This window comes from Madurella fahalii (genome assembly GCF_045866475.1).
Source record: "Madurella fahalii IFM 68171 DNA, scaffold_5, whole genome shotgun sequence".
NCBI classification, from domain to species: Eukaryota; Fungi; Ascomycota; class Sordariomycetes; order Sordariales; genus Madurella; species Madurella fahalii.
In genome coordinates, this window is record NW_027263975.1 from 330,214 (window position 1) to 354,972 (window position 24,759).

The window sequence follows — 24,759 nt, forward strand, 5'->3', positions numbered from 1 at the left end:
AGGCACTTGACCGACGAACGGTACTATGAGACTAACAATGATGTGATCGAGTAATTTTATCTAGTAAAGCTATCAAGCCAGATCATCTCCCTGCTATAAAAGAGCAGCCATAAAGTCGTTAAAGTCATTGATCACCCCAAGACCCGTGACACAGTCGTAACCCGCAACAGACGACCACCCCGGCGAGACGGATCCATCTGGGAAGTCACATCCCGAACTATCCCCCACGGTCACGTCCGTCAACACGCTCCTGACCTTGGCCGAGTAGAGCAGCGGATTCAGCCACCCCAAGCTCGGCTTGCCCGCCCGCATCCTCGCATCGTTCACCAGCGCAACCATAGCCGCAATCGTCGGTGTGCTCGCGCTCGTCCCCAGCACCTGGCTCATGGCGCCACCCATGATGATCTGGAACCCTGAGCCGATGGCGCTGATGTCCGGCATGGCTCTCCCCGTCCTGTTGAACAGCGCCACGCGGGGGTCGCCCGCCCGGACCAGGCCCTCGACGTACGGCAGGACCACCTCGTCCTGCCACTCGGGCCTTTCGAAGAAGTCGCTGAACCCGCCGGCGCTGAAACCCTCGCCGGCGATGGGCGGCGCCACGTTGTCGGTCGCGCCGACGCTCGTCACGTACGGACAGCTGCCGGGGAAGGTGGGGACGAACATGCGGCGCTGCTCGCCGTCGTTGGACACGCAGTCGGTCTGGCCGGTGCCGGCGGCGCCGCCGTCGCCGGTGGCCACCAACACCGACACGCCGCGGGCGGCCAGGGCGGCGAACATGTCGCAGACGCGCAGCGCGTACGGGCGCGGCACGCCCAGCTCGTCGTCGGCGTAGCTGATGCTCAGCACGTGGGGGAGGTCGTCGTCGTCCTTGGCCAGCAGCGCCGTCAGGAACTCGAGGAAGGGCTCGTTGTCGCTCTGCTCGGGCGGCAGCGGCTCGCCCGACGTCGCGTTGAGCTTGACGCCCCGCCCCCCCGTCACGTAGTACACGACGTTGGTCGGGTAGCCCAGCCCCATGGCGTACTCGACGTCGAGCGACGCCTCGATGCCCGCGTTGCGCGGCGAGTCCTGCGGGTTGGTGCCGCCGTTGAAGAGCTCCACCGAAAAGTTGTACGGCGGGTTGAGGTCGGCCAGCTGCGGCGCGAACGTGTCCATGAACTCCGCGACGTCCGAGTAGAGGATCCACTGCTCCAGGAAACCGGCTACGCCGAAGCGGACGGGGCTCGGCGCCGTGGCGCTATAAGTGATGTTGTACAGCTTCTTGATGCAGTCCGGGAGCGTGGCCGTCAGGCAGGGGAGGTTGGGTTCCTGCGGGGCCGGGAGCGTCGGGATGCCGATGGGCCTGCTGGTAGGAGTGGCCGACCCCGGACCCGCTGTGGTTGGCTTTGGACGGGGCCGGGGCCAGGGCCTGGGCTTAGGCTTAGGGCGTCTGCGCCGGCCGCCACGGCCACGCGGCGGCATGAAGTTGGTGATGGGGTGCACAAAGTCGATGTAGTCGCGCAGCCAGGCAGGAACGGTGTAGGAGAGCGCCCGTAGAAGTGGATCCGCGTCGCTGCCCTCGTAGGCGTAGTACGCAAGGTCGGCCTCAAAGAGCGACTTGACCGTCTGCACCGAGGCCTCGAAGCTGATGAGGCTGCCCTGTGTGTGGACATCTCGGATTCCGCCTGATCTTAGCCAGCCGGAAACGGCGTTGGTTGTTGTCCGGGCCGGCTGGCGAAGCTGATGGACTTGATCACGGCTTAGATGTCCAAAGGAGGCATGGTCGGGGCCGTGACGCTGGTGGAGCCTGGCCTTTATCTCGCCAATTCCGGGTTCCTTGAGGGCCACGAAGATAGTGATCTTGTCCGAGGCGCTCGCGTTGTGGTGGAGGCTCCAGCCGGGTGGAATATCCTTCGCCTGTTCTAGGACGACGGTAGGCGCTGCGTGGACCGTGGTGACGGATAGGCCCAGCAGGGCCGCGACGAGACAGGACCGCATGGTGGACGTCGTGGCTCCAAGAATTGGGTAGACGAGCAGGGGCAACTGTGCGTGCTCCGATCCCACAAGTCCGGCCAGGTGGAGTGAGGCGGATGAAGCGCGGTAACTGGCGATCCTAATAAGTGGCTCTTGATCCGGCGGCCAAGCACGGAGCTTATTTCGTCTGCATGTTGTGCACCGGGATCCTTCGCCGACGCCAACGGACACCTTTCCTTGCACAGGGCCAGATGTGTGGGGTGAAGAACTACGGTCGTACGAGGGCGCTGGGCGCAATCTATATCGTCTTGCGCTCGGAGCATTAAAGAGCTAGGGCCGGGTGTTAGATTGCGACGAGGCCCATTTAGCGTCACTGCGAGAGTGGTACCGTCTTCGGGCTGCTTCCGATCAATTATGCGATTCAGCCGCGACAATCGAGCCAGATATCCGCCAACCCGGCGCCATCCCCCATTGGCTGGGTGTCAGTAGCATCGTCCCTGACTCGATATTGTAGTCAGCTTCCGTACCCAATTTATATTCCGGTTCCACAGCACGGGTCATCCGCATCACTTGCCCCCATGGTGGGCCAGGCCAGCCCGATTTTGGCCACACCGCACCGCGGCTGGCATCCTCCCGCACGGCCTTGAGATGCCGAGACGGAAGGATGCCACAGCCGGCAGTAAGCCGAATTGCGTCGGTGGTATCGTCAACCTTGTTGGCCATCCATTTGCACCGTAGATCCAAACCTGATCCCTGTTAAGAGTCTATTTTCAGTGCCGAGTACCTACTGCTCACTACTACCAAGGGTAGGTTAAGTGCTACCCGGAACAAACAGAACCAGGTTGAATGACCCTTGGTAGACCGGGCACTAACGCATCTCCAATATCGAACCTTCAATACCCGAACCGCCGGCCTGTCCAGCCGCTGCAGGGCAGTCGAGATCCGAGTCGCCCTTCCCTTGCACACCCCACTGGGTGTCATCCGCAATCCTCGTTCCGACCCGCTTCAACAGGATGCCCACCATGACCGGGCCAATGATCGTGTTAAGCACGATGGCCCAGACGCCAATCGCAAACCCCTTTCTGGTCAGGAACGGCGTCCCGTTCAGGCCAATCTGAATGATGAGCAGGCCTATCTCGCCACGAGCCACCATGGCGGCGCCAAGCAGTGTCGCAGGCGCCCAGCCCCGGAGAGCAGCTCGCCTGGCCTTCTCCGAAGTCGACTGCTTGCGCCAGGAAGCAATGAGATCCCAGGCCGGGACAACAATACCGACGACGAGCTTCGATAGCGCCATGAGCACTGTGTAGACAATCCCCTTCCAGATGACCTCGCCGGTCCACAGCTCGAGAAACGGAACCGCGAACCCAATGCTGGCAAAGAACAGCGGCTGGAGGATGAACCTGCGCGCGCCGCCAGTGTACCGATCAAACGTCTCCCCCAACAGCGGGCCCACTCCACCCCTCCCCGCCTCGCCAGCGACCTCAGAACCACCTCCACCACTACCACTAGTAGTAGCAGTAGGACTAGGCAGAGCACCGACGAACCCGCCCGGCCAGGAACGCGCCGAACAGGACCGACGCGCCCGCGTAGGCCGCGATCGCCAGGAACGCGCCCAGCACCGCGGCCATGAGCAGCGCGTTGACCACGTGCCACCTGCGCCGCAGCACGCCCGCCCGGGCCACGCACGGCTCCAGCCCGCGCCGGAACGCCGGCCGCGCCACGAAGCGCGCCGCGGCCGGCGTCAGCACTGCCATCAGCCCGCTCGCCAGCACCGGCCGCCCAATGATCCACCCCAGGCTTTGCCCACCACCACCGCCGCCGCCGCCGCTGTCGTCGCCGCCCGCAATGCCCCGCAGCTGGTGGATCACGCTCACCAGGACGAGGCCGCAGACGTCGTCGAGCACGGCGGCTGAGACGAGGAAGGTGCCGATGCGCGTCTGCGAGAAGTCAACTGGTGGAGGCTGCTTCTTGGCGCTGGGGTTGACGTTGTCGGGCGCGGCTGTGGGGGAGGAGGAGGAGGAGGAGGTCGAAGAAGCGCTGGTCAGCGGGTTGTAAGCGTAGAAGTATCGGGGTCATTACGTTGTATAGTGCTAGCGATTGTTCGGCTATATATTATTGCCTTTCCCTAGTCTTTAACAATAGTGTATGTATAGCCTTAATAACTTAGAAGTAGGGAAAGAAGGGGGGTTTTACTAAGGGAAGGAAGTCGGAGTTGGTAGTATAAGGTAATTGCGTTTAGATTAACGTATATTATAAGCGAGCTGACCATATAAGCGAGCTGACCACTTTCCACTACCTCACCACTACTATCCTCAATTACAACACCACCACTAGGAAATAACAATAACTGAACCAGTAATAGATGAATCGGACGATTCTCCAGCCTCTTGACACGTACGTGCATTATGACCGGGCTTGCCGCACGTACTACAGCACCGAATCTTCGTAGTAGACCCCGTTGTACTACCACTATCTTGTCGTCTTTCGTGGATTACCTGCTCATCTGCAGCCTTTTGATCCAGTAGATCCTGTGCCTCTTGTACGGTAAAAGACCCTCCAAGCCGTATACGTGTTTTTTTGGCTCTCCGTCGCTTACTAAGCCCCTCATTGGCCTTTCGCAGTGCCGAGACCTCTGTACATAAAAGAGCCACTTCGTGCATTACAGCCATTGTACCTTTGGCTAATTGGTCTACGGCAGCTAGTATAGGTGTCGGAGAACTGCCTTGGTGGTTGGATATCCGGCCTTTGATGAAGTCTTTCTGTGAGGTAGCCTCTCGGGGGTTTTGTGGTGTTTGAGATTGCCAAGGTAGTGCCGTATCTGGCTGCGAGATTGGTAGAGTTGGGGTTCGGAGACGTATATCCATTTTGGAAATGACCCTTTCTGGATCGTACGGCACAAGACCTGCTCCAGTAAAGGCTTCTTGGATATTCTTCTCGGTAAAAGAAGTAAGAAACACTGCTCTGAACGCACAAAGGAATTCCAATTTGGTGATATATATAATATGTATACACATAAGTTCCTCGATTTGGTAGCCGTAAGCCCTCTTCAACGGTCTAAAACAACCAACATCTAATGGTTGGACTAGGTACGAAGAGTGTGGAGGCATATAAAGTATGATGATATTGTGTTCCTGGTAGTAGGCCTCGAATTGGTCGGAGTGGTAGCTCTCGTGGCCATCGAGAATTAGGAGCCGGTATTTGCCTTTAGTACGAGATGTTGTATAAAAATCGAAATGCCGAATCCAATCTAGGCCTTTCTTATTAGTAATCCAGCTATTATCGGTTATACCGATATACTAGGTAGCTGGAAGATTATATTCTCGATACCAACTTTCCTAATAGTATTTCCCTTTCAAAAGGATGAATGGTAGGATAGCCCAGGCTTGAGCATTTACTCCTTAGATAACTATAGCCCATTCGCAATTACCAGGCTGAACTTTTTTGGCTTTCCTATAGCTATCGGAGGTAGTAACAACCATGCTAGTGGTAATTATACCTATCAGGAACCCGGTCTCGTCAAAGTTATATATATCTTCGTCGAGGATACCGTATTTGGCTTTAGTGTTATATACAAGTATAAACCACTTGCGAATAACTTTAGGATCTTTGTATTTGGCCTTCTGGTAGTCGTATCTACGTATAAAACGCGTCCGGAGTTCTGGTTGGCGTTTGACGAAGTTGTGAGCCCAGAGCTTACCGACAGGGGGCGCGTCGCGTTCGCATAGCAATCGGTTGGCCATATCTTCCACAAAACGAAGCCGAGGAGGAAATACGCGTATACATAACTCAGTTATATACTGAATAATCGTATGCTCCTCCAGATCCGTAAGTTTCCGTAAGTTAGGTCGAGCATCTTGTCGTGCAGGTATACCCTTATGTCGGCTTCGAAGCGTGGTTTTATTGACCCCATAGATCTTTGCTACAGCTCGGATACTAAGTTTCGGATTGTTTTTAAGAGCGTCGATTGCTAGGTTTATCTTAGCTTCGTACGAAGATATTGCCATTGTTAGTTGTAAAGAAATTTGGTATTTTGTGTAGGGGGGACGCGTCGCGGTGGGAAGTGGTCAGCTCACTTATATGGTCAGCTTGCTTATAATATACGTTATATAGTCGTAGTATAGAGGTAGCTCTGCCCTTACTAATTGTAGTCTTCCTAGTTTAACTATCTTGAGTTTCTTTTATACTAGATTTTGATCTTATTTTTAAGAGAAGTAGGGCCTTCCCTAACCCTAGGTATAAAGAGCGCCTTCTTCGCCCTAGTTCCTTTCCTCTCTTTTTCTTTATAGTCTTATTCTCGTAGATTACGTCCTTTTTATTCCCTTATCTTACTATCCTCTTCCCGTACCTTCTGCATTCCATTACCGCTTATTTTACGCTCCTATAGTTTAGTCTACTGACTGCCTAGGATATGTCAAAAGGGTCAGGAAGCTGGATCCTGGATCTGCAAAACACGAACCCGGATCACACTGATCCGGATTAGTGCGACTCGGATAAGTGTGATCTGATCTCTCGGAGACCCGGGTTGACGGGTCTCCGTGGTCCAGGAAATTGGGAATAAGAAGGAAGTTCACCTCCGTTAGACAAGGAAGAAAACAAGACATCCTCAATTTTCGATCCTGAATTTCCATCCTAAATTTAACTCCGAACGTTCAGAGGTGCTATGCATCCGACAGTTGAACCTATAGTTGGGGTTGTCCTCTGCTCGTCCTCAATCACAGATTCGGTACTACCTCTAGCCGTGATGGTTAACTGGGTAGGGTTCTTATGCTTGTGACGTGCTGGGTCCTGAGCCGTAGGCTCGTTGAGAAATAGGGTCAGGCCTTGAATCTAGGCCTACGTATTCCCGGCAACGGCCTGGGCTTGGAATTGCTGGTTCCAGGATTCCCAGTCGTCAGAGCTAGTCAGGAAAACAGTCTTGTCGTTGTTGACGGCTGTCATCTTGAATCGGATTCAGGGATGCTTTTGATTGTGCTTCCTTTGTTGGCTTGCTAATCGGAGGTTAAGCGAATGAGACTCTTAATTGTCGGAAACACGGCACCTCTGAATCTTGGGAAATGACAGTTGAGGATATTGTGTGTCTTCTCTTCCTTGTGTCTCTCAGTCTGTTGCTTGTGTTCCCCTATCTCTCCCTCGTCTCCCTTAGAGAGCTTACTCCTTTATAGACGAGATACACGTACAGGATGACGTCTGTACAGTGGCGCAGTCAGCTGCCAGCCTTCCTTAGCTCAATCGAGTACATAGGTTTGGCTCCCGCACTAGATCCTGTGATCCTGATCCTTTGGCACCTGATCCTTTTGACAGTATATACTCTTGAGAACAGTTGGAAAGAGTAGGAGGAACTTACCAAGCCGGACTCGTTGGCCTCGATAACCGCAATAAGCTTGGTAGCCTAGGGGACTATAATAGCGGGACTGTATAAACATATCAAAGTAAGTAAAACAAAGTATATATACTTAAAAATGACTTACAGTGGCTTGCACTTCTTGCTGGCCGAGGAGCGGAAACAGCGAATACTGTTACCTACCTTACCGTAGTACGCTCCGGAGGAGCGGCCAGATAAGGCCGAGAGTACGCAGCCGAGGCAAGCCTCGCTGCAGCGCTCGCCGTATATATCGTCGGTACTGAAAATTGCTGTCAGTCTTACTCCAAAGCTCGAGAGAACGAGAGAACAACTTACTTAGATGCAGAGGAGCTGATATCGCCCTTTCGGGCCTTCTTCTTGGTAGTCTGCAGTAGCAGTGGCGGCGATAGAGACTTCCGCTTTTGAGTGTAGGCAGCGTACGCCTTTGCGAGGGCGGCGGCGTAGACAGAACTCTTCTTGGGAGGTACAGTGATGGTATTGTTGTTGTTGTATAAGAGCGCTGTGATTGCAATCTCAGGAGCTTGTGATTTATAGTAGGGCGCGGGGCAACGCTGATCGTACGGGAGACCTATAGCACTGAACTCCGTAATTGATCTATACGCCGCGTAGCTCCCTATACGCAAAAAGCGACTGACAACACTAATACCAAAAATGTATGTATATACAAATGCAGCTCGGGAGCTCCCGCAACTGTTAAAGTACAGTTGACAAGCAAAATTGCTAGTTAACTGGAGGGTGTGTCGCGCTAGAAACAGCACGTATAGAGCTCGGCTCACACCGCCGAGCTCAGCAGCTCATCACGTAAGCTCGCCCAGACCATTTCCTTTGTGTATTTAAGCCAGTTCTTTAGTCTCCTACTGCAGTAGATAGATCTTCAGAGACTTCAACCTTTCCACGCACTTCCTACGACCTCTGCTGAGCTCCTGTACGCGTGACAGATATGCTTTAACTTTACATAACACTTGTGGGGGTCATCAACCCACCCAGAAACGCCAGCTTGTTCTCTGCCAGCACCTGCAATGTCTGTATTAGAAAGATCCACCCAGTCGTATTCGCTAGGTTTCGTAGTCGCCATCCGTTCTGTGTCTGTTGAATACAGGCATTTCGTAGGAGATATCTTCTTATCCTCAATGAAAGCTATTGAGACAGTGAAAGTCTGCTCGTCAACCGGAGCAAATTCCAGCCAGCAGAGAATGGTTGACTGCCCGTCTGTGAAACCGATCAAGAATCTTGAAAATGGTCTCAGGGAGGAAGATATGGGGCTCAGTTGCACATAATGCAAATCATGGTCAATGTATGCTATGTATTCCATCTGGATCGGCGGATACCACCCGTTACATACCCAATTCGGTGATCCACATTCAAGCTCAATCGAGAAGCAAAAATATGAGAAATCCATCGTGGTGGAAGATGAAATATTGTTATGGAAGTTCGAGTTCTGAATATATAGCGCTTCCACAGTCAGCGCTGAACAAGTTTTGGAGAGCAGAAGAGGTCCAGAGCCGGGCGCTCGATAGTAGAGGTTGGCGTAGGGAGCTCCGGACGGTACCAGCACTAACCCGAGGGTTCGTCCGAAGGGATCGGCGACAGAGAGGACTGCGAGTCTTGTCCCAAATTCCGCATCGATGATTTGGCATGGAAGCTCAATGAGCAAGCCTTGATTTGTCATTGCGTAATGAGAAGCGAGCCGGAGTGCAGCTTTCGGGTACAAATCTTCTGCTGTTCCTGAGCTGAGGATATCCGCGCCCCGAAAACAAAATGGCAAAGGGGCTAAGGGGCTCATCGATTCCAACGATGGATTGTATCTGTAGTTGTATGGGGGAGGAACTTCGTCTTGGCCGTAACCCCAGCAGAAAATGGTGTGGTCTGGCGACCTTCGTATAATCTCCTCTTGAAGACGACGAAAGGCGCCGCCGCCGCCTTCGCCGTACATCAGAGGCATGTTGACACCGAAGATCCCCAGTAGACTATACGCCACATCTTCTTCTCGTGTTGTCCTTCGAGCTGAAGCCCAAGACATACGCTCCGCTACCGTATATTCGTAGAAGCTGGTATACTTCCTGAGACAGGCTTCACGTATCTTTGTGATGCGCTCCAGCACCCAGATTTCATTTTCGAGCTCCCTCAGTTGCTTCCTGAACGATGGAGTGAGTTGAAGGGGCTTGTCAAAATTGATATGATTCCATTCGGCGTCGAAGAAGAGGCGGCTGTATGGTGCAAGTAGCTCCTGGAGAGTCCACCCTCTTGTGAACCACCGACTGTTGGCGAATGCTCCGTAGTTGTCGCGGGAATAGTTTTCAGGCGGAACATCGACCATGTAAATGAAGCAAACCCCAGACTTCTCATACCTTCAGACCAGGTCAGTCAGGAATGCAAAGGACACACACCAGAAAGCATACCACGAAAACATCGAGTTGATAGCCTCGGTCAGTTCGGCGCTGCTCGACTTGTCGATGCAACACGTGTCGACCCAAACGTATGCAAAACCTAATTGGATGGCCTTTTGGCAACAGTTTTCAATCTTTCTGTAGCCGAGCTTCGTGGTATGGCTTGGATCTTTCATGTCTGCAAAGGACACCTCGTCCTCTCCCCACGTATGTGATAGGATCGCGTACGAGGGCGGGTGGCCGAAGAATTCTCTGAACTCTCTTGTTTCCGCATTGAGGAGCCGCATTGCCACAGGATCATGGGGGAACCTAAATGATCTTTTAGCTGGAGGCTCATGGTGACGATTAGAACAAGACCAGAGGATGAGGGGAAGCAGGCAGCAACTCTCAGATTAAGAAAATAAAGCCAATCATGTGGGTTGGATAAGCGCGAAGAACGGAGCCAGTCATCGACAAGGAAGTGATCAGGGGGAACTACAAAATATAAGCTAGATTGCTGCCATGTTAGTGCGTTTATTGTGTCATCTCCACAGCCTACAATCAGCCCAAAGAGTTGCGTCCAATCTTAAACCCCTAGACTTCGTGTTTGCGTCCTGGCTCAACCACGGGCGTTGATGTTGCACAGGCCAAAGATGCATCGATTGCGTTATTAAGGGCAGCACAGCTGTGGAGCATGACGGTGGCTGTGCCTGAGGAGAGGTGACTCAACCCAGTCCGAGTGGCTGCAATGGGCCTTGGAGGCGGGGATTGAGCACTGACTTTTGAAGGCGTTGAGAAGTAAAGTATTCTGCCTCGGCCCAGTGCAGTACCTCAACACTACGCCGATTGACCGGGTAATCAAATACAACAAGACCCTGATCCACACATGTACACTATCAAACTGACGTTCCGCAATTTGTGGGCTAGCCGGAGCTTTTTCTCTTGCTGTATGTTTGTGAAACTGTGCGCTGCAATGTGTCGCCCTAGCCGGAAGGGCAGCTGCTGGGCGCCGCCCTGCCGGTTGGGACGTACAATGGCATGCTGGCGTATTCCTACGGCGCCCCGCCCGCCCGCTCGTGCTCGCCACCGTCCGCGCTTGGGCTCCCCCGACCTCCCAAACGGCTCTTACTCGGCTCTCTGTATCCTTCTCTCTCTCTGTTCACCACAAGCCAGCCTGCCTGATCGAAAGAAAATGTTGGGGCTGTGAGGGACTTCGCAATAGGTACAGGCCTAGATGCCGCGGAGATGGGAACTGATCCAAAGAATACGCAGTACTTGATGAGGTTAGGTTAAGCGAAGGGCGATAACATGCTCAACCTACAGTTGTTCTTTTCGGTTGCAACCATTATCCTCTCTTTCCAATAGCAATAAGCATCCTCACACAGTCTTCTCTGTTCATACGCTGCGCATACTCTTTCGAAAAGTCGGTTTGCTTCTTCGTGGATAGCTTGTCTCCGAAATCCTCTCCAAAGCCTCCAGATAGCTGGGGAACGCTGGCCAAGGTACTGAAGGAGGTAAGAGGAGGATGTACATATTCTTGGCCCGGACTAGGGGTTTCCAGGAGTCTCTTGTAACCAGAAACCACGTCATCATTTTCCACGTTGATCTTGGTACAAACCTAACCCATAATGGCTCGCTTCGCTGTTTCTTCCATGGCAAATCCGTGAGAGTGTGCCGTGAACTTTGCAATCGTCGGTTGCGTTGGACCGTCCGAACCGCGCGTTGACTGGCAGCACAACTCTAGCAAACTCTTCACTGCTTAACCCTTCAGCACACTTGCTCTTCAGCCAGGAGTTAGTCTGATCTTCAAAGCAAGTGATCTTCCATAGAAGCAGCTACTGTTTTCTGCAAGTAAGCATTATAAAAAACTCTTAGACGCCACCCAAGCTCATCGCCGTATCTAGTTTATCGCCCCCGAGGGGCCGTTTCTCTATACGAATGCCGGCATGTCGCTCGCCGGGCACCCTCCGACGAGCTCGGAATAAACTGAGAGCTTCAAGACACGAAAGAACTCTCGCCCCTCGCAGAGAGGCTGTTGAGTGAATCCATCCCACTAGGCTCGGAGCGAACGACTGCGGGCCTATTGTCTGAAAAGGCTGGGAGGAACACTGCTGCAATCTTGTTGCGTTTTTGCTGCAGCTTCTGCGCTTTGCAGTTGTATCGAGATATGGAGGCTTGATGGCGCAACCGGACCCCTGTCATCCCGCCATACTCAAAACCGTGCGGGCGGCCCTTCTTTCCGCTTGGCGTAGCGCACCAATAACCCCACTAACCCTAATCTGGCACTTCAGCGCTGGAGTGTCCACCTCACTTCCGGATGCTCCTGCAACAGGCGCAGTGCTCCTTGGGGAGGCGGGTGACGGGTGCCAGAAGAATGCGCACCCCAATATTCAACAGCGCGTCATGCTGTGAGTAAGGTAACGCAGGTACTGGACGCTCCACGGATTTGGGCATGAGAAACAAGCTATGTGTCCAAAGCAGACCCAGCGAAGATGCAGAAACACCCATCTGTTCTTTCCACTGATTGTATATCCCCTGGAAGAGACCCATAAGGTAGATCATAGGGCGAGTCACGATACCCAGGCCGGGACTGGTGCTCAATTTGCGGCACTGTCGCTGAAAGCCCACCCGGGTCTGGAACCAGTGGAGAGCCCCTGGAGGGCGGCCGAGAACGGATAGGCGTTTAACTCAACCTGAAGATAGGGGGACTCAAAAGAGAGGGGACTCAAAAGAGAGGGGACTCAAAAGAGAGGGGACTCAAAAGAGAGGGGACTCAGAAGAGAGGAAGACCTACATACACGCAGTACAGCAAGAAACCAAGCGGAACAGATAGTCTGGGGATTGGGATGATAGCGTGCTCATCCGCTAGCCCAGCGGTGGGCTTCCCAGGCGGCTCGCGGTACCCGTGAACGCCTCACAGCAACCAAGCTTCGTGGAGGCCTTGGGCCGCCGTGGCAGCAGGGAAACGAGCCATGTGACGGAAACGCCACAATCATTTCCTCCAGCTACAACGTGGTCAAGGCCCAGACGGTGTACGCCGTCGTGACGCTGTACCAGACGAGGGGCGACCAGCTTAGCCAGTACGGGTACGCCGCGTTTGGCCTCACCGTTACCCCGTACGCCCTCATGCCGGTCATCTACCTGTTAGGCAATCTGGCGCGGCCGTCGTATCAGACCATGTTCATGGTGGAGTAGTCAGATATGAGGGATTTATTGGCGGACGGTAGGCAAGTGCCTCGAGAAAGTGCCCTTGCTGGAACCGCGGCCACAGGTGGTAGCAGGGCTACCCCTCATGTGAGCGGCATCGAAAAGACGATTGAACCAAGTATCAGGAGCGTCGACGGAAAAGTGATCATCGGGGTTGTTGAGACCTTAGAGGAGGCCAGCAGGAAGCACGGGAGGTCGACTCAGCTTTCAAAAACCCCCCAGACAGCCACAGCACAGCGACAACGCGGCCAATGGCTTCGTCCAAAGCACTGGCGGCACTGGATCGAGTACGGCGCCATATTGGGCTGCGCGGCCGTGCAGGTCTCCGTCGTCGGCGCCCTGTCCTCGTTCCGCAGCGGTTCAAGCCCTGGGACCAGCAAGAAGGGAGCTTGGATTCTGGCCTGGCTAATCGCCGGCTATTTTCTCACCAAGCTCATCGACAACGGTGGAGGCGACATTTTCCGCCGCATCCGGAGACAAAGGTGCCAGCATAAGCTCAAGGTCCTGGCCAAGGGCCTGCCGGAAAGCTAGAGCAGACCTTGGTCCCTCTTTGCCAGGCGTTGGCGAGTTTTGATGAGTTGTCCAAGGCCGTGCAGGATATCCATGGCAAGCTGCGCGACAACAGGGTGCTAGAAAGTGTCAAGGACGGCGGTATCCGGGAAAAGTTATACAAGAGCCTGGTGAACATCCCGAATATGTTGGTCCCGCTCGTCCAGGTCTTTGATGCCCTCTCTCAAGCGGAATTAGTGGTGGTGGTGGTGGCGGCGACAGGAACAATTTCACCGACGCCGACAATGAATCAGACAACAGCTGCCACGATGATGGAGTGCGGTGTGATGAGCTTCTTGCCAAGGGCATGCGGCAGCTCCACAGCCAAAAAGCCAAGCTGTGCACCGTATTGAATGATGTAAATGCCTTGCTAGCTGACATCAAGCGCGACAACCGCCTCCCGGTAGCCGTATAACGACGTCAGCGTTGGGGGCGGAAGAAGCGACAAAGGAAATGGGAGAGATACAAAAGATCGGCGTAAGTATTTTCCAGATAGCGGCCGATCAAACTTTGATACATTCTCTTCTCCTTAATTTAGAATTAGCACGGCTCGTCGATCCTACGCAGAAGGCAATGGCAGCGGCACAATCCGAGTTCTTAAGTATGCGGGACAATGTCCTGGAGCTCAAACGCGATGTATATGAGGGGCCGGCCAGGATGAACAAGGAACGATACCTGAGGCTGGTTATGTACGCCTTGTCAAGCGTGCCCGCCATCAGGGGATTTGTTGTAGTGGTACAGATGATACAGGAGTACGGGGTTTGCGACCGGATCACTTAGGGCAACTACCATCTTCATAGCAAATCAAGGTCATATAGCTTAATTACGAAGGCTACTAGGAACCCGGTAGAAACGTACTTGGTGTGTGATGCGACTAGAATAGCTGCAAGGTCTGCTCTGGCTCGACAAGCCACGTCCCACATCCTGTAAAGAGAGGTTGGCCATACGCGGTAAATAAAGGTGGCAGGACCGGGCAACAGAAAATGGGTCACTCATGCTTCATCTTTGATGTTTCCCGACCACTCATTTCCCAGCGACGCCCGCACCGCTCCGATAACCAGCCCCCGATCCAAAGGGAAAGGCAGGCTATTCGCTGTGCTTTCATATCATCATCGGTCCGCTGCACTACGTAGCAGAGGCTTGTGACGAGAGTGGTAAGGATGGGTGGATTGTCTGAAACTGGATCGGATTAATGAGGCTGAATTCGGTTGTTGTGTTGTATTTTCGACTTGCCAGTTGTATCGCGAGCGACCTGTCTCTGACGTAATTAATGTGTGGCTTGGCTTTTTGGAAGGGGCCCCTTTTGGAACGTCATTATTATTATTCATTCTTCCTACGCCGCTTTACCCAAGATAGGGTGTGCCGGACCTTCTACTGCTATATATATACATAGGAAAACCGTACCCTATAGGCCGGATGAAAAACCTATATCAATGAATATTTTACACGACGGCAAAGACGAATTTATGTATCCGCTACTGGTTTTTGGCAGACAGCTTCGCGACAAGGAAGTGTTCCTTTTGTCAGGACTATCCCCCATAGGCGCCGTCAATGATCAAGCCTCCTTCCGGTGACAGATTCTTGAGCGCCAGCTGATCCTTTCTCGTTGACAGACACCGGACTGCCCTCCGTTCTAACCACACCGGCGGGTTTGCCCATCATGAGCCCGTACGTTCCTGCGACGGCCATGACGAGACCTCCGACCATGGCATATCTGGGAGAAAGTATTAGATGCAGGCGGCTGGTATAGTGTTCTCATCGACTCACGTTTTGGGGGTCCATTCTAGCTGCGAGGCTGTGCCGCCGGCCTTGTCCTTTTTGTACATGGCCGTTCTCACGTTCGTGGCACGGGGTTGGCGGGTCAGGGGGCGGGCGCCGCAAACCCTGATGCCGGACTTGTTGAGGTTGGCTCTGAGCATTGTCGTGTCTGTTTTAGTTGAATGGACAGGTCGATAGCGATGGCGCTGCTGGAATTTTCGAAGGCCTAATTTACAGGCGCCCGCATTACTTTATATGATCCTCATCTGACTTGGCTGCTGAGGTCATTGTGATTATGCTCGCTCTATGACGCAATGCGGCGAGGTCCCGCCATTGTCCGTCCTCCCACCACCCCATTGCGATCTCTTGTTTCCATCCTTCAAACCGCCACTCCTCGCACCTTTCCTGTACCTGGCATTTCCTCCTGAATCTCTAGCGGAACCCTGAGGGATTTTTTACAGGTAGTGCATGTGTCCAGTAGCCTCCATGTGCTGCTCACAGGCATAGGAGCTGCGAAAGCCGCTTATTGCAAATCTGGCAAAACCGCGGTTGGAGCCAATGATCTGCATTGCCCATGTGGCGCTTTACGGCTTGCTGAGAGATGAACCGTTTGTTGCAGAAAGCACAAGCGTGTCGAGGCCGGTGATTCAGCGCCGACTGGTGCTGCTCCAACGCGTGCTGGGAGTCGAAAACTCTGCGACAAGTCCAGACCTTGCAAGTGTAGTGCATGGCATGAAATGATAGGAGCTTGAGAAGTTGGCTTCGTGAAAGCGAGAATTAGTACAGGTCCGTTGTGCCGGGGATGGTAGTTGTGGGTTTCGATGATTGCAGCACACGGGAACTGCTGGACTGGCGTGGGGGGTTGGCTGCCTTGACCCTCGACTTAAGTCTCTTTGCTCTCATCTTTCCGTTTGCATTTGATTCTGACTGTCACCAAACATATCCAGGGAAATGGCTTCCTGCATTGAATGAACAACCATCCGACGGCACCTCGCAGAGACATGATAGAATTGGACATCCTGAACATTCGAGCTGCCGAACAAACGAAGGCCGTGGAACTACGGATCCGCGGTTGGGCTTCAAGAGGTGAGTAATATGTGGCCGTCACCTTGTTCCAAGTTATCTACCTAAGATGCAAGTCTGACAGGTAACTTCCCGGTACCGCTACTGCTACCCGCCGCCCAACCCAAGCGAATAACATCTCGCACCGCTAAGCACCTTACCCAAACGCCACAAACCCTAGGACATACAGCCTCTCCAATCCAGAATGCAATCCATACCGCTCAACCACAAATCGCTTCCGGGTTTCAGCCGGCATCCAATATATAATAGATACAACTCCTAGCCATGTATATAGTCCACCAGCAACTCCACCCCCTTTGCCAGTCCATTGCCCAAGGGTCCAAGATAATCATACCGACCTAGCTCCTACCTCATCTATCCCCCCAACTTCTCATGCCCGACTCCCCTCTCTCAAAGCAGACAACATCAACGCCGCCTCCTGCTCCTTCCTCAGCTGCTCATCCGGTCCATACCCCACCGCGTGAGTATGAGCATACCACTCCCTCTCCAACTCTACCCGCACCTGCTGTTCCTGTGGATGCTGCTGCTGGTGTTGCTGTTGCTGCTGGTATTGCTCCGCCCACCGCGGTGGGCAGGTCAACCACCCGGCCAGGGGATCCGCAAAGAAGAACGGATTCGCCACGGCCCCCAGGTGCAACCGCGCATGCGACGCGGCAGCGACGGGCGAACCGACGTCGCAGGATATTGCGGCCAGCGGACCGGGAGAGGTGACCTTGGGCTCCAACGTCGCCAGTTTGGGGGTTATGTCTTGCTGGAGCGGATGCGGGATGGAACCGTTCGCGGGTGAGATATTCAGCGGGGCGAGTCGGACTGGGGGAGTGTGTGGGCGAGGCATGAATACGGCGGATGACTCTTGATGTAGCTGGGCAATCAGCCGATCTGTTTCGCGGAAGCCATTGTCGATTGTTGCAAAGGGGTTGGTGGTGTTTGAGGCGGTAGCGCCGTGGTTGGCACGAGGAACGCGGGGAGGCGGTCGAGGCGTTCGAGGCGTAGCGGCAGGTAAAGGTGCAGGTGCAGTCGGCCGGGGTAGGGTTCTGAAGTTCTGGAGTTCGGGCTGCGGGTGTGGCTGCGGGTGTGGCTGCGGTTGTGGGGAGGGCTGGGAGATGGCCTTGGTGTGAGGGAGAGGTGATAGGACCTCGTCTCCTGCGTCATTGAGCGAGACCCTGGTCTCGACGCCGTTGATCATGCGCCATGTAACAGCCTGCTTGCGTTTGCGGCTCTTTACCGCCGCCGATATGGAGCTGTCCCCGTTGGAAACGGTGGGTTCGACAACCATGTTGGGCAGGCCCGGCGGCGCCAGGGATGGTGCTGGCGTTTTTGGTTTTGCCATGCCCGCTGGATCGATAGTAACGTGCTGCTCAGTCTTGACGTCCACCGACTCTACGACTGCCGGGGCTGATTTGCGAGGTCGTTTCGGCTTTGGCTTAACGGTAGTTCGGCTTGGGGAATTAGTCGCCGACGAGGCCGGGTTGCCATCGGTGATGCGTCGCAGATTCTGCAGAATCTTCCAGACCAGGTAGGCGCCATTGAGCTTGTGATCTCGAACGGACGCCGGGCGTTTCGCGTTGGGGTTGAATTTCCGTTCCCGAGGGACCCTAATCGGCTTCTTGGACACCGCTTTAGGTAGCGGGGGTGGCGGCATCTCTTGACATTGCGGAGACGCACCATCTCTCTCTGTCGCCTGCACAACTGATAATTCACTGTTCTCCCTTTTCTGGTTACGGCTCGCGGCGTCGCTCTCTCTGCCTCTCCTGGATGGTTTGTCAACAGCATCTCCTCGCTTGCTAGACTCGCCGGTTTGCCTACGTGAGGCCTTGACGGGCTTCGGTCTCTCGTCTTCCGGGACTGCGGTGCCAGGGGGCAGCCATAGGGAGGGCTTTCTCGCTTGAAGGTCGCCAACCCAGGCGTCGCAGTCCCACTGTACCCAGAAATCGATGATATCTGCCCAAACACTCTCGGGAGGCTTGGTGAAGTTTACAAACACGACCTTGCCTCCGCGGTCGTGCACAGCTTTAGCGAACTCCCTGACTAGTACCTTGAGTCCGTGAACGCGCATGCTTGTCCCGAGGATGAGCAGCATGTCTGGGCCTAGTGACAGGTCATGCTGCACGAGGGGGCTGATGAGATGCGCATGGGGGTGCTCTTCGCCGTAGAGGACAATGTCGGGTCGTAGTTTGCCTACTCCGAGCGCCCTCTTGCCCCGCTCCTCCCGGGCGGCTGTTGCTCCTGCGCAGTGCGGACAAATCGGCTGCCGCCCGGCGAGGGTATCTGCCTGCCGAGCCTCGTCGTCCCACGATGCAGTACGGGCGCATACAAAACATCGAAGCTCAGCCAAGGAACCGTGTAGGAATACACATTCAACCCCGCGGTTGGGGGCCGGCGGGGCAGACGTGGCAGTCGGAGCTGAGGGTGTTGGGATTGGAGTGTCGTTCTGGGTGGACCCCGATTCGGAGCCGGATTGCGACCCCTGAACGGTATTGGAAGAGGCGTCTTTGCCCTCTTCTTGGCTAGGTTCAGGTATTGTCTCGCCGGGCTGCAACATCTCCTGAGGCTGAGTCTCGCTCTGCGGCTCATCTTCTTTCTGTGGTGGCCCCTGGCTGCTGTCTATGGAGCTTTCCGCACTCTTCAGCGAGCTCTTCGGCCCGTCTGATTTACGCCCGGCACGAGCAGAGAAGCGGTATCGGTTCCCCGCTCCGAGCGATAGCGATGTTGTGAGACCCACGCGTTCTTCCAGCTGATCGATGTTCTGCGTATAGCATCTGACCAACTTCCTGCTGTCACGAAGGACGCTGACGAAATGGTGGCTGCTTGTCGGCTCGGCACAGCGCACTCTTTGCCGAAGCGTCGTCGCGAAGGTGTAAAACACCGACGTCTTGACAGGGCAAGACCATATTTGTGCGTCAAATAGGTCCCGCCCCTTCATGTTAGGAAGCGAGGCCCGACCGGACGAAGAAGAGAATGAGGTCTGAGAGGTCAAGAGTGGAGTAGAGACTGAAGACGGTTCTTCGCTCTGCGACCGGGACGAGGCGCTATCTTGGTTAGATGATGAGCCTGATGTGCCTAGCGAATCCTCATAGGGGTCAAAGGTGACCTGGGGTGGAGATGATAGCGGGGAGGAGCTGCGTGTTTGTAGGTCTATTAGGTCCGGCCTGCGCAGTGCGTCCTGAGCGGGCCGGGGAGGGGACGAGGCAAAGGGAGCATGGGAATCCTCCACTAACGGCTTGGAGACGGCCTCAATTTGGTCAGCAACGAGGCGTGGACTCGGGAGCGGCGTCAGCGCCGGTTCCGGGGGACAACTAGGAGGGCGGGCGGCCGGTTCCTGTTCTGTCGTTGCCATGCCTTGCTGAGAGCTCGAGACGTTATTCGGGTGGCATGTCTCGTTGGCAGGTCCCGAGACCATCTCCTCTCCCTGCTGGGCGCCTTGCTCATCCTTCGCGACCGCATGCTTTGCCATCCCACGTAGTCCTGGGAACAAGGTCGTCTCAATCTCGGGGGAACCGGCACGTGATATCCGTCGACGTTTTGCCGGTCTTTCCTCCAGTGCTGTGTCCGACACGTCGACATCGCTATTGCTGCTAGCGGCCTGTTTATGTGCAGCATCAAACTGGGCTTGGATCAACGAGTAGAGTCCGTTTTCGGAACGGAAGTCCTGGAAACAGCGTCAGAACGGGATGCGGGAGTGGAAAGACGGTGGAACGCGTGGGACTCACGGGAATGCCCGAGTTGGTGCTAATGCCGGCGCCCGTGATAACCACAACTTTGCGCGCCTTGGACAAGGAATTTGCGATCTCCTGCAACAGGGACTCGGAGCCCGGCTCAACGTGGGTAGTCGGCATTCTGTCTAAGCCGATTGGTGCAGCATCGGGACAGGACGGTGGAACAGGTCCGGGCAACGGCGGGCGACGGACAAGAGACCTAGAAGTGCTCTACTTCGTCATGATTCGGAGACAGGTGGCAACGCGCTCCTTCTTGGTGATTGCGCGTATGGCGCAATGGTAGCAACGTCGGCCAGGGTTCTGCGCGAGACAACGGAAAGCGACAATGGCGCGCTGGAGACTTGTTGGCCTGGGACGGGATACCGCGGGACGCGTTCAAAATGGGAAGATGGGCGGGGTAACGCATGCAGCGGTGTGCTCGCGGGGCTTGGTGATGGGATTCTGGAGAGCAGAACGCGGCATTGGACGCGGACTTGGGGTCGTTCGGGGCCGATTGTTCACCTGGCAGCTGCTCGCCCACGGCGTTTGTTGTCTATCGCTAACCTTAGTGTCGAAAGGTCGAGTGGTGCGACACGCGCGACGAGTAAGCCAAGCCTGCAGGGGTTCGAGCCTCGCTGGCTGCCAAGAACAGGGCAAAGCTCCGGAGGCTGTAGTCCACCGGCCGGTTCACAAGACCTCGATGTTGTCCACTGCAACGCGCTGGGGGAGTAGAATTGCAAGCAGATTTGATATTGGACTTCTAGAGGTATGCGAAACTGCAGTAGGAGATTTTTTTTTCTTAATTCCCTACTGCTCCAGTGCAAGCAGACAAACAACATCAGGGCAGTTCCCGTCCAGTTGCTTTGGTTGGCTTCAGTGGAAGAAGGCGGCCCGGAACCCCACAATGTCTTGGCCCCGGTGCCATCTGCGGTACTGTTGTGAAGCTCGGGCCTCTGCCAGGGTGGTTTGCTTTCTGGAAAACGTGCGGAACCGATAGGCCCGTTACGCGGTCATCAACTGCCCTCACCGCATGTGCTGATTGGCTTAGTTACCACCGAGTCGGACAATTTCTACTCGAGTGACAGCAAAACAGCCGTGCAACACGGAAAACACGAGCCCTTCCTATAACTGCCCCTGGGTAACTACTGCGATGGTCAGTTTTGCAGGTCATAGGGAACTAAGATTCAACTCACCAACCCGTATTATAGATACCACTACGTCAAAAGAAACTCCGTTCCGTGTGCTCCTCGTCAATGCAGTTTTCTATTGCGCCTTTCCCATCATGCCGTGCATGTGTTCTTACTTGAAAAGACCCTGTCAGAGAATCCGCAAACCCGTTGCACCACCGATTTCTATCAGGCTCCGGCTCTCCCGCTCTTCCAACCAACATGACCTATTCTGATTTAAGTAATACTTGACTACCTGGCTTGACCTCCGGAAAAATGGGGGACAGCATCCGGCTTACACGCGGCGAGATCTAGTTCCGCAACCTCATAGGGCCCGGACCAAGGCCGTGTCTAAGATTATGGTAACTAATATCAGGAATATGACGGTAAAGATATCTTAGCAATTAGTTATGACGCTACTGTAATCCAATTCCACCGGCGCCATCCCGAGAACGCCTCGGCCAGGGTGACTCTACCGCCCACCCCACCCGAGTTATACCTTTCTTTCCGATTAGAAATTCATTTTGTTCAGGGACTAGGGCAACGAAGACTCAACCGTCATGGCCCAGATACCCGCTGGGGCGGGGGGCGTTCACCCCAGACGCAGAATGACACTAAGAACGCGCTAGACGATGCGGTAGTGGACAATGACCATGAGTGGCCCGCAGAAATCGCGCGGATCTTGATCCTAGAGTTGGTCACTCTTACCTATTTTCCTCTTCTTCTCCGATCTAGCCGTTGGGTGTATCGGCATCTCCGTCAGCATTGCCGCTTTCGCCTCTGCCTTGGGGACTTGGTTGAGAAGAAATCGGGCCGAGAGGAAGATGAATGTTGTTCAGTTGTTTGAAACGGAGGAAGGTAACTGTCAGCCTCTGGAAGGCACTGAAGTAGGTATGCAAAGCGAGGAGAGAGTGGCATGGCAGAGGAGTAGGCGTCGTCTAACGTGTAAGATAGCTACGTTTTACCAGCTCGGGTCAGAATAAGGTTATACCTAGTGTCATGCGAAAGTCTGTTGTATAGCGCAAGATTTCGTAGAGCTGTCAAGGCTCTGATTATACCACCTGAGGACAGAGGACACAACTCCCCTTTTCTTGGTCCACTGTGAGCTGCGTTTCACAGTTTCGAAAGACGCAGCAAAATTACGGGTGCGACATCAGTCCGTAGAAACGTTTGCAGAGTGCGACCAGGCGGAATGAGGCTCTGATTATCGGGCCATCGTCGCAACCCACAATCATTGGGAAGTCGAGCGCTTCAAGCATGCTTCAATGGCGGCTGGAGCTTCAAGCGGCGGCTCATCCACATACCGGTTCATCGCCGGCCGCCCCATCAGCCCCGCCGTAGATGCCGCCATCAAGAATGACGGCTTGGTTATCGTCCAGGTCATCCTGGACCCTCCGCCACCTGGTTTTCCTCTCCTTCCTGCCTTCCAGCTCGGTTCCCTTCCCCTCAGGGTCATAAACCGGCTTGATAAGGCCGCCCAGGAGCGGGTTCTTGCTAAAGGCACCGCCTTGCACCCTATTCCCGTCCGTCTCTCGCAGCACTGATGCACCGCCCCCAGCATCGTCCTCGTCTTCGTCCGGCGTCTGCGGCCGCTCCACCTTGACCGTCTTCTTGAAGACTTTCTTCCCCGTCAGATCAATACTCACAATCTGCTGCCGCTTCTCGTACTCGGGCTTCGCATTCCACTCCATGTCCCTCAGCAACTTCTGCTGTTTCTTCAACGCCAGCGCCCTCTCCTCGGGGCTCGCCCACATGCTCCCCGTCAGGGACACGTCGAAGTCGGCGGCCTCGTCGCGCACCGTGGTCCGCCTCGCGTTCTGCGCCTGGAACGCGAGCAGCTTGTCGCGGTGCTGCAGCGCCATGGCCTCGGCCACGCTCGGGTCCGGCTTGGCCGTGTACGGCCGCGGCGCGCCGCCCACGTCCGCCCTCCTGTGCGCCTCCCGGTCCGCCGCCATCTTCTCCCTCCCCCGCTCGGCGCGCAGCTCCTTGATCATGCCCTGCACCTCGGCCGAGCTCAGCAGAGGCTCCCCGCAAAAGGTGCACGGTCCCAGCCCTTCCTTGATGCAGATGACCTTGCCGCAGTTGAGGCAGTTCGGCGCGGCCGTGAGGAGCGGGTGCCGCGTCGCGACGCAGTTGCACCGGCGGGCGGCCACGGATTCGGGGGCGTTGGAGGCGTGGGACGGGTTGGTGGTGATCTCGAGGGAGCGGATCGCTTGGTCGAGGTCGGCGAGGGCAGTCGAGGAGCCGTGCATGGGCACGCCGCCCGTGATGGAGACTTTGGCGGTGTTGGGATTGTTTCGTGACGACGACGACGACGACGACGACGGGCCGGGTGTGGACGTTCGTGATACAGGATTCGACTTGGGTTTTGGCTTGGGCACGCCGAGGTCTGAGACCAGCATTCCCGCGGCTGAGGGCGGAGGCTTCGAGGGCTGGGGAGGCGGCGTCGATGACTTTGCTGGGGTCTGTTTGCCTTTGTTGCCGGCGCTGGTCGAGGGTGTGGATGTACCTGGCCTCCCCGACATATACTCTTCCTGCTGGTCCTTCTTGTTGTAGACGGTCCCGGGGCCGAGCGCAAACGATGCGACTTGTCGAGGCGGCGGGGTATGCAGGGGCGCCTTCTTCTTCTTCGCGGGACGACGGTGCTTCGGGACGGAATCAACCTCGGAACTCTGTTCGGAGCTGGGCGTGGTGGCTGGAAACGCCTTTGGCTCGGTGCGGCGGGCGTTGAATGTCGATATGAAGTCGATTACCTGGGGCGAGTCACCGAGCATGTTTGTGAAGTGGTCGGCCGCTTCGGCCTTGGACAGAGTCGAGGCATAGTCGAGGACTTGTTGCAGGCCATCGTCCGGTAACGGCAGTAACTGGAAGAGCTGTTGTTTCGACATCGCAGCCTTGCGCACTCGGTGCTGGTGTTGTGACTTTGCGCTGCCGAGGATTCTGGTTGAGTAAAGTTCTCTAGGCCACTGCAGTGCCCCGCCGTCACTAAAATTTCCCCGCGTGCGCCGCTTCAGGCCTCTGGCCCGCCGCAATGACGGTCAACCTAAAATGGACGCCGAGCTGCCCCACAATGACTGGTCGGCTGGCGCCGTGGCTTAGTCGGGCGCGGTAGGAAAACCATCCCAAAATACCTACATTGAGCCATACCCATTGTGTGAGGACCTGTGTGCTGTGCAGTAGGCACACACTGACGCAATCCAGACTTGAACTAGCTCCTCGATAAAGACGATATTGGGGAGCATTGTGTACATTGCGGGGCGACCTTGCCACGCGACAAGACCACGGGAAAGGCCTGGTTTGCAGGCCGCCCCTGCGAATCCCAGCCTGGAGGTTGCCGCAAATCAATTGCCACGATGGCTCCCACCTGTGAACAACGCAGCATCAGGGAGCCGAAACCACACGCTCGGTCGACAACACGGCCACTCCAGACTCTCTGAAAGGCAACAAGGCAATCATACCACCGATTGACAGTATCTAGAGCTCTCGGGTTGACAGTACCCTCCCCTATCATAGTCTCCATAAATCCTACAGCACAGCCCCTTGTGGAAAGCCCGACGAATGTTCCCGCAGGGATACATGGCTGGACATGAGAGCGGATCCGGGAGCTCGTCTTGTGTGCCAGA

The 24,759-nt window shown here is 55.3% G+C and overlaps 7 protein-coding genes across 7 annotated transcripts; 1 reads left to right on the top strand and 6 right to left on the bottom strand.

Moving 5' to 3' along the window:
- Positions 1-93: 93 nt before the first annotated feature.
- On the bottom strand, positions 94-1,974 carry MFIFM68171_08649 (tripeptidyl-peptidase II; the record flags this gene model as incomplete). Its single annotated transcript, XM_071064069.1, has 1 exon — positions 94-1,974. One exon carries the CDS (start codon positions 1,972-1,974, stop codon positions 94-96), a length of 1,881 nt encoding a protein of 626 aa, XP_070920170.1.
- Positions 1,975-2,818: 844 nt separating this feature from the next.
- Positions 2,819-4,354, bottom strand: MFIFM68171_08650 (Cation/H+ exchanger domain-containing protein; the record flags this gene model as incomplete). Its single annotated transcript, XM_071064070.1, has 3 exons — positions 2,819-3,441; positions 3,491-3,949; positions 4,324-4,354. 3 exons carry the CDS (start codon positions 4,352-4,354, stop codon positions 2,819-2,821), a joined length of 1,113 nt encoding a protein of 370 aa, XP_070920171.1.
- A 4,890-nt stretch (positions 4,355-9,244) lies between these two features.
- MFIFM68171_08651 (Heterokaryon incompatibility domain-containing protein) lies at positions 9,245-9,986 on the bottom strand (the record flags this gene model as incomplete). The annotated part of the gene is made up of 3 exons (XM_071064071.1): positions 9,245-9,279; positions 9,335-9,660; positions 9,712-9,986. The coding sequence occupies 3 exons, from the start codon at positions 9,984-9,986 to the stop codon at positions 9,245-9,247; spliced, it is 636 nt and encodes a 211-aa protein (XP_070920172.1).
- Positions 9,987-12,052: 2,066 nt separating this feature from the next.
- On the top strand, positions 12,053-14,214 carry MFIFM68171_08652 (uncharacterized protein; the record flags this gene model as incomplete). Its single annotated transcript, XM_071064072.1, has 7 exons — positions 12,053-12,086; positions 12,548-12,872; positions 12,957-13,386; positions 13,443-13,582; positions 13,633-13,792; positions 13,842-13,911; positions 13,973-14,214. 7 exons carry the CDS (start codon positions 12,053-12,055, stop codon positions 14,212-14,214), a joined length of 1,401 nt encoding a protein of 466 aa, XP_070920173.1.
- Positions 14,215-14,982: 768 nt separating this feature from the next.
- Positions 14,983-15,353, bottom strand: MFIFM68171_08653 (uncharacterized protein; the record flags this gene model as incomplete). The annotated part of the gene is made up of 2 exons (XM_071064073.1): positions 14,983-15,148; positions 15,202-15,353. The coding sequence occupies 2 exons, from the start codon at positions 15,351-15,353 to the stop codon at positions 14,983-14,985; spliced, it is 318 nt and encodes a 105-aa protein (XP_070920174.1).
- A 1,292-nt stretch (positions 15,354-16,645) lies between these two features.
- Positions 16,646-20,111, bottom strand: HST3_2 (NAD-dependent deacetylase hst3; the record flags this gene model as incomplete). The annotated part of the gene is made up of 2 exons (XM_071064074.1): positions 16,646-19,924; positions 19,986-20,111. The coding sequence occupies 2 exons, from the start codon at positions 20,109-20,111 to the stop codon at positions 16,646-16,648; spliced, it is 3,405 nt and encodes a 1,134-aa protein (XP_070920175.1).
- A 2,317-nt stretch (positions 20,112-22,428) lies between these two features.
- MFIFM68171_08655 (TRIP4/RQT4 C2HC5-type zinc finger domain-containing protein) lies at positions 22,429-24,024 on the bottom strand (the record flags this gene model as incomplete). The annotated part of the gene is made up of 1 exon (XM_071064075.1): positions 22,429-24,024. One exon carries the CDS (start codon positions 24,022-24,024, stop codon positions 22,429-22,431), a length of 1,596 nt encoding a protein of 531 aa, XP_070920176.1.
- Between the last annotated feature and the right edge of the window lie 735 nt (positions 24,025-24,759).